At 45.8% G+C, this 15,978-nt stretch overlaps 1 protein-coding gene across 3 annotated transcripts in view; it reads right to left on the reverse strand.

Annotated features, from left to right (window-relative positions):
- Positions 1–5,559: 5,559 nt before the first annotated feature.
- Positions 5,560–15,978, reverse strand: part of pax5 (paired box 5) — a 305,908-nt gene continuing 295,489 nt past the window's right edge. For all 3 annotated transcript variants that reach the window (XM_068030312.1, XM_068030313.1, XM_068030311.1), the window contains exon 10: positions 5,560–6,827. In XM_068030312.1, coding sequence (XP_067886413.1) covers positions 6,751–6,827 — 77 coding nt within the window. In that variant the 3' untranslated portion in view covers positions 5,560–6,750. The remainder of the gene's footprint in view (positions 6,828–15,978) is intronic.

Consider the following 15,978-nt stretch of genomic DNA (forward strand, 5'->3'; position numbering starts at 1 on the left):
CCTCTTTCTTCTGTGATAATATGATACTGATATATAATTTTAAAAGTACCAAAAGTACAATCATTCTGGAAAATGCTGTTAGTCCTACAATATTGTCAGAACATATGATAGTAAGTGCCTCGCATTCCATTAGAAGGCTGAATCTCTTTGTACTAAAGGAGGCAATATGAAACACCTCAACCATGGTGTGCTTCCAGAACTTGGCTCGGCTAAGGGTTTCACCAAACCTAAGCATTGATTTGGGAAACATTGAAATATTGTCTACCTAGTTGATCAAATGTGGCAGATGTTTTCTTATCTCATAGTTCTGTTTTCAGAGCCCATGAGATAGGTTGGCTGTTACTCCACTGAAATGGGATAGCAGTGGGTTAACACTTTACGGTATCACAGGAGGTTTGCTGATGTCATGGCAGCTTCCTCGTGACATCAGAATGCAGTGTGTGTTTATGACAGAGCGAGGGGGGGGAATGAATTTTCCCAGGCCTGCAGAAGCGGGTTAGGAGGCTGGACTGGGAGCAAAGTTGGAAAATAGCGCATCCGGTTGGCTACCTGACACGATCCTGCCTCCGAGTGATCCCACCGACAGCAGCAGGTAGCCACTTAAGCCTATTAATGGACCAGTTGGGGAAAGTTGATGGTGCCACCGGATCTTCCCAAATGGCCTTCCAGTGACAGACCAGGGAGCCCTCGATGCCAGCACTCAACCACAGTACGAACCTGCTGGGATGACATGCCCACAAGCTATCCTGTGGAGGGGTTTCTCCCTCCACACTAATGGCCTGACAGCTGTGGTCATGCGGGATTTTTAATTTTTCTTAATGATGCAAAGAGTCCCTCCATTTTTAGGTGCCCTTGCGGTCTCCTGCCTGCCTCAGCAGTGCCCACCTCTCCTGGTGGGGTTGCCAGCCAGACATCACTGGGGACCCTCTGTTTGGTCCTGCCGGTTCCCTGGTCTGCCCTCTGTCCTTAATTGGACAGGCTTCTGGAGTTGACTTCTTAATTGGCTGGCTCCAGGAAGATTGTGACCGATGTCCCACCATGGCCACTTCCAGATTCCTGAACCAGAATTGAGGATGACTTCAGGATCGCAACCCAAATGGGAAAATTCAGAGTAAGCCTGAGAGTGTGAGAGTGTGGGACCATGTTTGTGTGAAAGAATGTGTGTGGCAACGTGTGTAACAGTGTGTGTGTGCGTGTGACAGTGTGTGAGTGTTACAGGGTCTTTGAGAGTGTGTGCGTGTGTGTGTATGTATCCCGTGGCCGGGATTTTACCTGGGTGATGGGGATCTTGACTACTGGCTAAAGCGCCAGCGAGAGCCCCACGTCGCCTCTTCTGGGGAAGGCCCGCCGCATTACATGCCAATTATGCACTTAAGTGGACAATGGCAGGCCTTCCCCAGGATCAAGAACCACAGCAACAGAAGGTTGGCAGCTCTTTAACTGAGCAGCACCACCGCGGAGGCAGTGGATGCTGCTGGTACTAGACTCACCGGAGGTGCTGGAGCCAGGCCACAAGTGAGTCAGGGCTGGAGGGATTTCACGGGGTGGGGGTCGTGGGAGAGGGGCGTGTAGGGGGGTCGGCAGCAAGGGCAGTGGGGTGGCTCTCAGCGTGCCCCTCCTTCCTAATGCCGGGTTCCTTGAGCAGGCATTGTGTTTTTTAACAAGGGAACCCCACCCACCCCCGCAGCTGGCAAGCAACCCACAGGGGTTTGCTTGGCGTGCTTCCCGTACAGCGACAGGCCCGCCCACCACTAGGCTAATACCAATGGTGGGATGAGGCCCTTAATTGAGCATTAATTGGCCACTTAAGGGCCTCAATTGGCAGCGGGCGGAAAGGCCGTCCACGGGCCTTCCAGCCCCGGACTTAATTTGGGTGGAGGCGGGAAGGTGGCAGTGTCCACCCCTGCCAACATCCCACCCAATTATATGCTGTTCCCGCCTCCTATGTCACCACGGGGGCAGCATAAAACACCCCGTGTGTGTGTGTTTGACTGTGTTTGACAGTGTGTGTGTGTCTATGACAACATGTGTGCATGTCAGTGTGTGTTTGACTGCATGCGAGTGTATGAATGTGAGGCTGCGTGTGTGTATGTGAGTGAATGTGACAATGTGTGAGTGTGTGTGTCTGAGTATGCGTGAGAGAATTTATGTGTGAGAGTGTGAGTGGGTAAGCGTGAGAGTAAGTGTGTGAGTGTGTGTGTGAGCATGAGAGAGAATGGAGGGTATAATTTGGCCTTGGGCAGTACTGTGAGATGGGCGATGGTGAATCACTAGCCTGTTTACACTCCAGCCAATTATCTTTTTCATTGTATCAGAGACTGCCGATTCTCTATCGCTCATTTTGTGCTACAACCCAAGATGAATTTTACCCTTTTATGTTTCCACATAACTAAAGGTAACATTTTAATAAATGTAATGTTAGTTTATGTGTCTCTATTTTTGCCTGTATTATCTGAATATATCTAGGGGAGCAGGGAGATACTAAGTGTGGCCAACTTGTGATAGAGCTTCATAACCCACTGTTTACTTATCACTTGAGGGTTATGGAGTCTTCAGCACACATTAAACAAATATCTCACTCATCTCTCCGACACATCCATTATATTGTGCTAAGTGTTTGGCAGCAGGGAAGAGCACACTAGCTCCTCCTGGTCAGGAGCAAGACTGCTTAAGGACACTGACGGTTCATTTTAATTTTGTTTCAGAAAGACATCTTATGTTCTGTAGGAAATGGTGACAAATGGTGAAATTCTGCAGAGATTATAGGGGGAAATTTTAATCTAACTCACTCATCAGGGAACTGACAGGATCAGGTGCAACACTGTGGTTTTACACCTCACCTGAGTTTACTCCATTGAAATCAAAGAAGAGTAAGAGAGAAAAAGTGGGCAGCATGCAAGTCAGGGATCTGGCCCAAACCCTTTTGTTTCCTGCTGGCAGGTTGGGTCAAAATTACTCCCTATGCTACTGTCACTTCAACATGAATGCTGCACGCTGATGGAAACTCCTTTTTAAGACTTTCAGAAGTGCAATGAGCTATAACATGTAAACCAATGAAGCAGGTGTACACAGTTGGAAACAACCTTCAACACCAGTGAGAATTCAACACTGCTAACAAAAATGGAAAATAAGAGATTGTCACTCTTTGAACTATAGGACTGTGTTATTTGCAGTACAGTAACAGATGTGTGAAGTAAATTATGCTACATTAACTGCATGTACAATATCAGTAAATAAATAATTGGCTTCACAAGCTGCCCTGGAGTTCACTGATAGCACTACACATTTGCTAACTATTTGGAGTCTACTTAGAGTTTGTTATGGCAATCTGCAACGTATTTTGCTTCATTCCCACTGGCTGTGGCTCTGAGCTAGAATCAGAGTGGAGTCAAATGGCCAACATTTTCACCACAGATGGGGATGAGCAGTTTCCCAGTCATTATCTGAAGATGTGAGAGAAAAGAGAAGTAGTCTGAGAATACCATGGCAACACAACCAATCCTCAAAAATGAGCTGGGCCAGCTCCGAGCCAGGGCGAAGAACATACCTTACAAATAGTAAGTGAACCTCCAGATAATATAAGCATGGTCAATGTGTTCTCCTGGACTAGTTTCAATTGGCTAAGGGGACCCTAAAGAAATGTTCCAGATTCCTTTACCCTAATTGCCGTTGTGTTTTTATTTTTTTTTTGCTTCTTTTAGGAGATTACATGGCTGCTGGTGAGTAGTGGGGTTGTGGCGGGAGGTGGCGGTGGGGTGTCTAGTCACTATGTTTCAGACATAATGATTGTGTGGAGCAGGTTTGATGGACCAGATAATCTGTTTCTTCCCACCATGTCCTTACACTCAGTTTGATTTGTTTGTACAGCCCAGACCAACTCAGTGAGCATTCCAAGCAGTGTGAATATCTGCTGACTTCACCCAAAGTTCTTTCAACCCAAATCTAACTCATCTATGAAGTTTAGTGGAGAGACAGAGTGTTTTTCTCCTCAGGAGCTGCAGCTTGGTCTTTTGTTCGAGACAGTCCCTAATCTCACCCCCATTCCGTACATGTTATGCAAAGGAGACAACCATTTAAGAGTTATTTCTTGAAGCAAAACACGCTACAAGTAAATTTATCAACACAAAGAACCTGTGCGCAAAGCAGAACACAGAATGGTGCCAACATGTTTACCCACTGCACCAAACCATTGTCTGAGTTTCACAGCTAGGGACAAAGTAACAATGTGCTCAATCAGGAACAGTGGGCTGCATTTCATCGATCTAAATGTTATGTCTTGTGCTGGTGTGAAGTTCTGACATTTATTTGGGAGAATGGGTTGCAAATGCAGTCCGCAGCAAGAAATTACCTGTTTTACCTTTCTAGTATTTTACAGCTTCTGCAAAACATACACATATAGATAATATTACACAGAGTCTACAGCACAGAAACAGGCCATTCAGCCCAACTGGTCTACGCCGGTGTTTATGCCCCACATGAGCCTCTTTCCACCCCTGTTCCTCTAACCCTATCAGCATATTTTTCTATTCATTTCTCCCTCATGTACTAATCTAGCTTCTGCTTAAATACATCTGTGCTATTTGCTTCAACCACTCCATTTGGTGGTGAGTTCCACATTCTGATCACTCTTTGGGTAAAGAAGACACACAAATTCCCATCAGTCAACCCATGCAAATTTAACAGCATTAAGAAGATGCAGAAATGTCAGATCTCCAGCATTCTTTGAATAAATAGTTTAACAATATTCCCCTATGTTAATGAATATGCAACGCAGTCCTCAGAGAGCTAAACATTCAGGTTCCAATTTTAACTGCCCCCACTTAACGGAAACTAGGGTGTCAGTTACTTCCACCAACCCAATTCCTTCCAGTCTTATTCCCTTATTTAACCTATTCTGTTGAGCAGGTGAGCAGGACACCCAGAGAAGGAAATGAGCTTTGAACCAGGCTATATAGCTCCGCACCCTCCCATCACCACCATCCTCCACCCACTCCATTGCAGCTGGACCCCACCACTCCAATAGTGACCCTGACCTCACAGCATACCCCCATTCCCCACAATCGTCACCCTGATCTCACAGCATAGCCCCCATTCCCCCCCCCCCAATAGTGACCCTGACCTCTCAGCATACCCCCATCCCCCAAATCGTCACCCTGACCTCTCAGTATACCCCCATCCCCCACAATCATCACCCTGGCCTCGCAACATATCCCCATTGCCCAGAATTGTCACCCTGACCTCTCAGCATACCCCCATCTGCCACAATCATCACCCTAGCCTCGCAACATACCCCCATCGCCCACAATCGTCACCCTGACCTCTCAGCATACCCCTATCCGCCCCCAATAGTGACCCTGACCTCTCAGCATACCCCCATCCGCCCCCAATAGTGACCCTGACCTCTCAGCATACCCCCATCCGCCCCCAATAGTGACCCTGACCTCTCAGCATACCCCCATCCGCCCCCAATAGTGACCCTGACCTCACAGCATACCCCCATCCACCCCCAATAGTGACCCTGACCTCTCAGCATGCCCCATCCCCCTCCCCCCAATAGTGACCTTGACCTCTCAGCATACCCCCATTGCCCCCAATCGTGACCCATCCACTCAGCGTCCTCTCACCATCCCCGATCATGACCAAGATCTAACTGTTGGGCTGCTTTAGCCTGCTGCTTGTACATGTTTCTGCCTGCCAGTCAGGCTGTTAGGTGGGAGTCTACAGCAGGTTATTTAAATGAGACTGTGCCGTTAATGATCCTGGCTTTTCCCCATGCTGCTGTGCTCCCCTGCACCCTCCTGACCTCCCCCTTAATATCAGGGCCTTCGGTGTTAGGTATGAGAACTCACACACACAAGGGTGATTTCAAAATGCAGCCAGATTGTTACTGAGTGATTCCCACATCACACCAGGCTCATGGATACAATGTAAGTAAGTGGCCAGTTCTGGTTTACAGCGAACTTGGAGTGGTCAGAACCTGTTCAGTGAACCTGTATTATCAGTGCAAGATCAGGTGCAATTCAGTTCCTTCTCAACCCTGAGTGCAGGAAGACCTTGCAATTTAAAAAATCATATCGCAATACTAGTGCAACAATGTTTTTAAATCATTGCCAAATATTAAATTTGATAAACTAGAGTTCGCAGACTGGATTGAGCCAAGTGCAATATTTTATGAATTTTTAGAACTTTTTCAGAAGCCGTAAATGTTTTAAGAAGCTATTTTTTAGGCAGATGCTGTTCTAGTACACAAAGGGATCTGATGCAGTGTGTAATAGCTGTACAGGTACCTTTCTTTCTTCCCTGTACCACTCTTCAAATACTCTCAAGTGCAGTGATTCAGTAATCCACAGCATGGTTTTTAAATACAGGCACCATTTTGCTGCTTTTCAGTTTGAAATCATTTCCCAGAAAAAATAATCATATGGAATAAAATGTTACCCTCATATTAAAACCATATTATTCCTCTTTTTTAAAACTTGAACAGTCTTTCTTAGTTACTAAATGGATGCACTCAATCGGTTGCCTGGTTAACTATCGGTGTGGGGCCTAGGTCAGCAGTTTCCATCATTCTGCAGTGGAGACAGCACATGTTTGGCAGCAGTCGTTCAAAAGCGAATTTGATTATCCTGCAGGAAGTTCACATTTGACCTTCTGAGCTTCACACATTTCCTGTTGTCTCAGACCTGATTGATATGTGTTGTAAGTGCACAATTTCTTCACTGCCTGCAGGCCATGCCTTCTCTCCACCAGCTAGTGACGGTCGTAGGCTGCAGCGGCAGCAGCCGGTGCTGACCCGCGGGTTGCGGTGCTGTAATAATAGGGGGAACCTGAGAGAGAACAACACTAGGGTTAGAAAATTTGCACAGTGAAGAGAAGAAAGCAGTTCACATTAAATGTGTCAACGTCAGTGCTATATGAATGTCAATCGGGAAATCTGAGCTAACTCACCGAACCGCAACCGCTTGGGAGCAACTGCGTTTATGGATTAACTTCGGCTAATCGGCCATCAATGTCTTTAAATATTAAGTAAATGAATGAAGTTGAAATCCTGTGGCATTGTGCAAGGACAAGTAAGTAAACAAATAACATTGACCTCAAGTGGCACTGCTCACAGACAACAATATTGTTGGAAAGAGTGTAAATTCTCAGGGCTGATTCTCCAATCCGGCACATCCCAGCAAGGAATGATGCTTGCAGCCAGTGCTGGATGAAGTCTGTGAGCCCACTGCCCCAATTTTACCTCCACTTAAGTGAATGGACAGAACATCAGGCACGGTGGGGCCATGATTACACAATCAACACTGCTCCTGTCTGCAATGCAGTTCAGGGGGTCATCCCTTATGTAACATGCTATGAACTCCTGCTAAGCTATTCTTCACCTGCTTGTGCTATATAGACAGGTATCTTCATTTTGTCATGGGCACAAAATACTGAGACTTCCTTTTCCAACTTTTAGCCTGTAATCAATGCTATGTCATTGATAACAGATAAAGAGTTCATAAATAAAGTACAGTTGGATAAATAAATCAGCGTCCTTCATGGACTACAGTAACAAAAGTAAATGAAAGTTTCCCCCCCACCACTAATGATATCATTAGGAACAGGGTAGCTGATCAGAAATACAGAGCATACAATACAATGCATCGCATAAATGTTACAGCTATACAGTTTTACATGAGACAAGAGCCCCCCCCCCCCGCCCACTTCTGCACCTCCCTTGCCACACCCCGCAACAAGCTCTCCATTCCTCTTAAGGAAAGTGATCATTCCACACTCCTCCCATTAATATCATGGTCACATTTCAGTCAGTTAAAGGCGAAGTAAAGAAGGTAGGGAGAGATATATTGGATGAACAGTACAAGGCAGAGTTTGCAGACCCCTGCTCCTGGGAAAGCGCATCTCCTTGGGCACAAAGGGCAAGATAAAGGCCATCTTCAGCTTGGCGTCCATTTGTTTTGGAAATACCTACAAATCACTTTGGGACATTTATCAACATTAAAGGTGCTGGGTAACACTGTTATCGATGTAATAATGCACCTTAACCAAAGTCAAAGAGATAGCCGTCAACTGAAGTTGTCTCTTCATGTTCCTAGCTATCTTTGTGCCCTTTCTTGGTAGGATTGACAATGTCATGCTGGGTCCCCACCTGCCAAGAATGAGGCATATTAATTTCACCACATGGACATTAAACTTCAAATTGCTGCTGGGAAAAAGAGAAGGCTTGTTATAAGGGCTGCCAGACTTGGATGGAGGACATTTGCATACCAATAGGGACAAGAGAGGTTACTTACCTTATCCAATTTAACCCACAATGGACTTTGAGCACCAAACATTGAAGGTGAGGAAGCTCAAATTTCAGGATGACTGCTGGGGTAGCTGAATCCACAAACAGACGTGGTCAGACCAGCCTGCTTGGCAACCTGTTTTTTTCTGAATTGTACAAACAATTTGGAGAGAGAGAGACTGTTTGTTGCTAGACGGAGAAGATCTCTCTCCTGTCTGCTCCCATCTCTTTCTCACAAGCCTCTGAATCCACTGAAGACACATGAACCCCCAAGAGAGAAAAGTCTCCTACAGCGAACAAGGTTTAAGAAGAATACTGGACCTCAATGAAAAGCAAGATCTACCTACAATCAAGAACTCTACAGTGAACTCGAAGAACCGCAACAACAACTCTTCAGATATTGCCTAAACATTTTATTTTTCTTTTGCTCTTTTCTGTCTCTATTTGCATGTGTGTATCAAGTATGCATGCTAGTATGGGCGCGTCGTGTATCCATAGGTGTCAACCGAATTAGAGTTTAAATTCAAGTTTAATAAATTTCAACTTTTCTTCTTTAAACCTAAGAAAATCTGTTTGTGCTGGTTTCTTTGCCTTATAAATGGAAAGCAGTGAACAAGGAATCACCAAGGGGGAGTTAAAAACACAGTGTTTTTAAAATTAAAGCCTGTTACCGTAAGACCAGCTGAAGGCTGAGAAGGACCCCTAGACACCTTTCTCACTGGGTCGTTACAACAATTACTGCTGAACTGTAAGCACATCTGTGCTACAAGCCCATACTCAATTGGAATTGGGATGAGTCAATCCAAACCCATTTTACATTGGACCGTTATAGCAAAGAGAGATTTTTATTCCTCACTAAAATCAAGCCATGGGCCCCCATAATGAAAGGACAGCATTCTAACTCCAACTCCTTAAATAGAATTTTCCTTTCCCCACCCAAGCGACATTAAAAAGTAACTAGAGAAAAGAAAAATCCATGGAACCAGAACAGGCCGGGGTTTATCTGCACATCATTATGTAATATCCAGAGAATTTAAGAGATCTCACAATACTGTTTCAAGAAGAGCAGGGAGTTCTCCCAATGTCCTAGCCAATGTTCATTCCTTAATAAAAACATATTAGGTCAGACTTTGTTGTAGCAGGGCATCCAATGATGTCTGCTGTTAATTAGACTTGCACCTGCACTTTTCAGCTCAAAAGAGTTATGTCCACAAAGCTGCTCAAAGTGCAAGCTGATAATGGCACAGTGAGGGAAACAAGGCATCTGGGACCTGACTGAACTGGGCAACCAACAGGGTACTGTTAATGGTTAATTGGTTAATGGTTATTAGGGAAGTAAACACGTGGCTAAGGGAGTGGTGTGGGAAAGAGGGGTTCCATTTCATGGGGCATTGGCATCAGTTTTGGAACCGGGGGGATCTGTACCAATGGGACGGTCTCCACCTGAACCGATCTGGAACCAGTGTTCTAGCGAAACGGATAAATAGGGTGGTCTCCAGGACTTTAAACTAGTGAGTCGGTGGGGAAGGGAAAGGGAAAATGCCAGGGAGTATGATGGTAAATAAAAAGGTAAGCAGCAGGTTAACATGTGTGCAGGAGGGTTTAAGTTCAAGGCAGACTATGAAAGAAGCAGAAAGGAAGGATAACTCAGGAGTTATTATTAGAGATGTTGGAAATCATGAGGGTAAGAAAGCTAGCATAAAGGCACTTTACCTGAATGCTCGTAGCATTCGTAACAAGGTTGATGAGTTAACGGCACAAATCATCGCGAATGAATATGATTTGGTAGCCATTACGGAGACATGGTTACAGGTTGGTCACGACTGGGAGTTAAATATCCAGGGGTACCAGACTATTCGGAAGGACAGACAGGAAGGCAAGGGAGGTGGTGTAGCTCTGATATTCAAGGACAACATCAGGGCGGTGCTGAGAGATGATATAGGTTCTATGGAAAATGAGGTTGAATCCATTTGGGTGGAAATTAGAAACTCTAAGAAGAAAAAGTCATTGATAGGCGTAGTCTATAGGCCACCAAATAATAACATCACATTGGGACGGGCAATAAACAAAGAAATAACTAATGCCTGTAAAAATGGTACGGCAATTATCATGGGGGATTTTAATCTACATGTAGATTGGTCGAACCAGCTCAGTCAGGGTAGCCTTGAGGAGGAGTTCGTTGAGTGTATCCGTGATAGTTTTCTTGAACAGTATGTAATGGAACCGACGAGGGAGCAAGCTATCCTAGATCTAGTCCTGTGTAATTCTTTTGGGCCTCCTTATCTCGAGAGACAATGGATACGCGCCTGGAGGTGGTCAGTGGTTTGTGAAGCAGCGCCTGGAGTGGCTATAAAGGCCAATTCTGGAGTGACAGGCTCTTCCACAGGTGCTGCAGAGAAATTTGTTTGTTGGGGCTGTTGCACAGTTGGCTCTCCCCTTGCGCCTCTGTCCTTTTTCCTGCCAACTACTAAGTCTCTTCGACTCGCCACAATTTAGCCCTGTCTTTATGGCTGCCCGCCAGCTCTGGCGAATGCTGGCAACTGACTCCCACGACTTGTGATCAATGTCACACGATTTCATGTCGCGTTTGCAGACGTCTTTATAACGGAGACATGGACGGCCGGTGGGTCTGATACCAGTGGCGAGCTCGCTGTACAATGTGTCTTTGGGGATCCTGCCATCTTCCATGCGGCTCACATGGCCAAGCCATCTCAAGCGCCGCTGACTCAGTAGTGTGTATAAGCTGGGGATGTTGGCCGCTTCAAGGACTTCTGTGTTGGAGATATAGTCCTGCCACCTGATGCCAAGTATTCTCCGAAGGCAGCGAAGATGGAATGAATTGAGACGTCGCTCTTGGCTGGCATACGTTGTCCAGGCCTCGCTGCCGTAGAGCAAGGTACTGAGGACACAGGCCTGATACACTCGGACTTTTGTGTTCCGTGTCAGTGCGCCATTTTCCCACACTCTCTTGGCCAGTCTGAACATAGCAGTGGAAGCCTTACCCATGCGCTTGTTGATTTCTGCATCTAGAGACAGGTTACTGGTGATAGTTGAGCCTAGGTAGGTGAACTCTTGAACCACTTCCAGAGCGTGGTCGCCAATATTGATGGATGGAGCATTTCTGACATCCTGCCCCATGATGTTCGTTTTCTTGAGGCTGATGGTTAGGCCAAATTCATTGCAGGCAGACGCAAACCTGTCGATGAGACTCTGCAGGCATTCTTCAGTGTGAGATGTTAAAGCAGCATCGTCAGCAAAGAGGAGTTCTCTGATGAGGACTTTCCGTACTTTGGACTTCGCTCTTAGACGGGCAAGGTTGAACAACCTGCCCCCTGATCTTGTGTGGAGGAAAATTCCTTCTTCAGAGGATTTGAACGCATGTGAAAGCAGCAGGGAGAAGAAAATCCCAAAAAGTGTGGGTGCGAGAACACAGCCCTGTTTCACACCACTCAGGATAGGAAAGGGCTCTGATGAGGAGCCACCATGTTGAATTGTGCCTTTCATATTGTCATGGAATGAGGTGATGATACTTAGTAGCTTTGGTGGACATCCGATCTTTTCTAGTAGTCTGAAGAGACCACGTCTGCTGACGAGGTCAAAGGCTTTGGTGAGATCAATGAAAGCAATGTAGAGGGGCATCTGTTGTTCACGGCATTTCTCCTGTATCTGACGAAGGGAGAACAGCATGTCAATAGTCGATCTCTCTGCACGAAAGCCACACTGTGCCTCAGGGTAGACGCGCTCGGCCAGCTTCTGGAGCCTGTTCAGAGCGACTCGAGCAAAGACTTTCCCCACTATGCTGAGCAGGGAGATTCCACGGTAGTTGTTGCAGTCACCGCGGTCACCTTTGTTTTTATAGAGGGTGATGATGTTGGCATCGCGCATGTCCTGGGGTACTGCTCCCTCGTCCCAGCACAGGCATAGCAGTTCATGTAGTGCTGAGAGTATAGCAGGCTTGGCACTCTTGATTATTTCAGGGGTAATGCTGTCCTTCCCAGGGGCTTTTCCGCTGGCTAGGGAATCAATGGCATCACTGAGTTCCGATTTGGTTGGCTGTATGTCCAGCTCATCCATGACTGGTAGAGGCTGGGCTGCATTGAGGGCAGTCTCAGTGACAGCATTCTCCCTGGAGTACAGTTCTAGGTAGTGCTCAACCCAGCGGTCCATCTGTTTGCGTTGGTCAGTGATTATGTCCCCCGATTTAGATTTGAGGGGGGTGATCTTCTTGATGGTTGGCCCAAGAGCTCTCTTCATGCCATCATACATTCCTCTGATGTTTCCGGTGTCTGAGGCCAGCTGAATATGGCTGCATAGGTGTTGCCAGTAGTCGTTTGCACAACGCCTAGCTGTTCTTTGTGCAGTACTTCTGGCTGCTTTAAGTGCTGCGGATGTTAAATCGCTGGGGGCTTTCTTGTAGTTCAAAAGTGCAATGCGCTTAGCGGCTATGACAGGTTCCAGCTCTTCATTATGAGATTGAAACCAGTCTGCATTTCTCTTCGCACTTTTGCCGTAGGTGGTCAAAGCTGACTCATAGATGGCGTCTCTGATGTGGGCCCACTTGGTCTCAGCATCCCCTGTGGGAGTGTTTTGAAGGGCTGTTACAAGTGAATTTAGAAATTTTTGTAACAGCTGTGGGTGAGAAATTCTGCTCGTGTTGATGCGCGGGTGGCCCTTCTGCTTGGAATGATGCAACTTCTTTGGTCTGAGTCTAACCTTGCTGCACACCAGGGAGTGGTCGGTGTCGCAGTCCGCACTGTGGAAGCTGCGTGTGATTTGAACACTGTTTAAGGCGGCTCGCCTTGTGACAATGAGGTCTAGCTGGTGCCAACGACGTGATCTTGGGTGCCTCCATGAAACCTGGTGACAGGGTTTAGTGTGAAAGAACGAGTTGGTGATGCAGAGGTTATGATAGGTACACAACTCAAGCAGTCTCTGCCCGTTCTCATTCATCCTTCCAACGCCATAGCGCCCAAGGCAGGAGGGCCATGAGTCATGGTCGGCCCCAACCCTGGCATTAAAGTCCCCCAGCAGGAATAGGTGTTCGGTGTTGGGGATGCTGCTAATAATGTTATGGAGTTGTTCATAGAACTGGTCTTTAGCTTCAGTCCTGTGTAATGAGACAGGAATAATTAATGACCTCATAGTTAGGGACCCTCTTGGAAGGAGTGATCACAGTATGGTTGAATTTAGAATACAGATGGAGAGTGTGAAGATAAAATCCAATACCAGGGTCCTGCACTTGAACAAGGGGGACTACAATAGAATGAGGGAGGACTTGGCTAAAGTAGACTGGAAACAAAGATTTTATGGTGGGACAGTTGACGAGCAGTGGAGGACTTTCAAAGCAATTTTTCAAAGTGTTCAGCAAAAGTATATTCCAGTGAAAAGGAAGGACTGGAAGAAAAGGGGTAATCTGCCATGGGTGTCTAAGGAAATAAGGGAGGCTATCAAATTGAAAGAGAAGGCATACAAAGTGGCCAAAAACAGCATGAAACTAGAAGATTGGGAAAACTTTAAAGGTCAACAGAAAGCCACAAAAAGAGCTATAAAGAAAAGTAAGATAGAACATGAGAAAAAACTAGCACAGAATATAAAGACAGATAGCAAAGGTTTCTATAAATATATAAAACGGAAAAGAGTGGCTAAAGTAAACGTTGGTCCTTTAGAGGATGAGAAGGGGAATTTAGTTATGGGATATGATGAAATGGCCGAGGCATTGAACAGGTATTTTGTGTCGGTCTTCACAGTGGAGGACATTAATAACATGCCAGTAATTGACAAAGAGACGAACATAGGTGAGGACCTGGAAACAATCATTATTACGGAAGAGGTAGTGTTGGGCAAGCTAATGGAGCTAAGGATTGATAAGTCTCCTGGCCCTGATGGAATGCATCCCAGGGTACTAAAAGAGATGGCGGGAGAAATAGCAGGTGCACTGGCGGTAATTTTCCAAAATTCGCTGGACTCTGGGGTAGTCCCAGCAGATTGGAAAACAGAAGATGTGATGCCACTGTTTAAAGAGGGAGGTAGACAAAAGATGGGGAATTATAGACCGGTTAGCTTAACCTCTGTCGTGGGGAAGATGCTTGTGTCTATTATCAAGGAAGAAATAGCAGGGCATCTCGATAGAAATTGTCCCGTTGGGCAGACGCAGCATGGGTTCATGAAGGGCAGGTCATGCTTGACAAATCGTTTGGAATTCTATGATGACATTACGAGCAAGGTGGACAATGGGGACCCAGTGGATGTGGTGTACCTAGATTTCCAAAAGGCCTTCGACAAGGTGCCGCACAAGAGGCTGCTGCATAAGATAAGGATGCATGGCGTTAGGGGTAAAGTATTAGCATGGATAGAGGATTGGTTGACTAACAGGAAGCAGAGAGTGGGGATAAATGAGTGCTATTCTGGTTGGCAATCAGTCACTAGTGGTGTGCCTCAGGGATCGGTGTTGGGACCGCAATTATTTACAATTTATATAGATGATTTGGAGTTGTGGACCACGTGTAGGGTGTCAAAGTTTGCAGATGACACTAAGATGAGTGGCAGAGCAAAGTGTGCAGATGACTGTGAAACTTTGCAGAGGAACATAGATACATTGAGTGAGTGGGCAAAGGTCTGGCAGATGGAATACAATGTTAATAAATGTGAAGTCATTCATTTCGGTAGGAGTAACAGTAAAAAGGATTATTACTTGAATGGTAAAAAGTTGCAGCATGCTGCTGTGCAGAGGAACCTGGGTGTCGTGCATGAATCGCAGAAGGTTGGTCTGCAGGTACAACAAGTAATTAGGAAGGCAAATGGAACTTTGTCCTTCATTGCTAAAGGGATTGAGTTTAAAAGCAGAGAGGTTATGTTGCAGCTGTATAAGGTACTGGTGAGGCCGCACCTGGAGTACTGTGTGCAGTTTTGGTCTCCTTACTTGAGAAAGGATGTACTGGCACTGGAGAGGGTGCAGAGGAGGTTCACTAGGTTGATTCCGGAGTTGAGGGGGTTGGCTTATGAGGAGAGACTGAGTAGATTGGGATTATATTCATTGGAATTCAGAAGAATGAGGGGAGATCTTATAGAAACATATAAAATTATGAAGGGAATAGATAAGATACAAGTAGAGAGGATGTTTCCACTGGCAGGTGAAGCTAGGACAAGAGGGCATAGCCTCAAGATTAGAGGGAGCAGATTTAGGACTGAATTAAGAAGGAACTTCTTCACCCAGAGGGTTGTTAATCTATGGAATTCCTTGCCCAGTGAAGTAGTTGACGCTTCTTCAGTAAACGTTTTTAAAGCTAAGGTAGATATCTTTTTGAACAATAAAGGAATTAAGGGATACGGTGAGAGCGCGGGTAAGTGGATCTGAGTCCACAAAAAGATCAGCCATGATCTTATTGAATGGCGGAGCAGGCTCGAGGGGCCGGACGGCCTACTCCTGCTCCTAGTTCTTATGATCTTATAATTATGTTAAAGGTAAATGGTTAATTATGTTAAAGGTAAACAGCTCAATTAAGGATATGAAAGTGAATATAAAGAGATCCTGCTGAACACAAGGGTGGTTGGTGAACAGAAGGCAAAGGTGTAATGCTACATTCTGTGAATAAATTGACTAGCCAGAAAAGTATCTGCATCTAGTTTCATTCTTCACTGTTTGGCTTGGATCCATTTAACAGGTACCTCCGTAACCAATCAGAATGAAGGATTGG

This window comes from Heterodontus francisci, chromosome 4, assembly GCF_036365525.1.
Source record: "Heterodontus francisci isolate sHetFra1 chromosome 4, sHetFra1.hap1, whole genome shotgun sequence".
NCBI lineage: Eukaryota > Metazoa > Chordata > Chondrichthyes > Heterodontiformes > Heterodontidae > Heterodontus > Heterodontus francisci.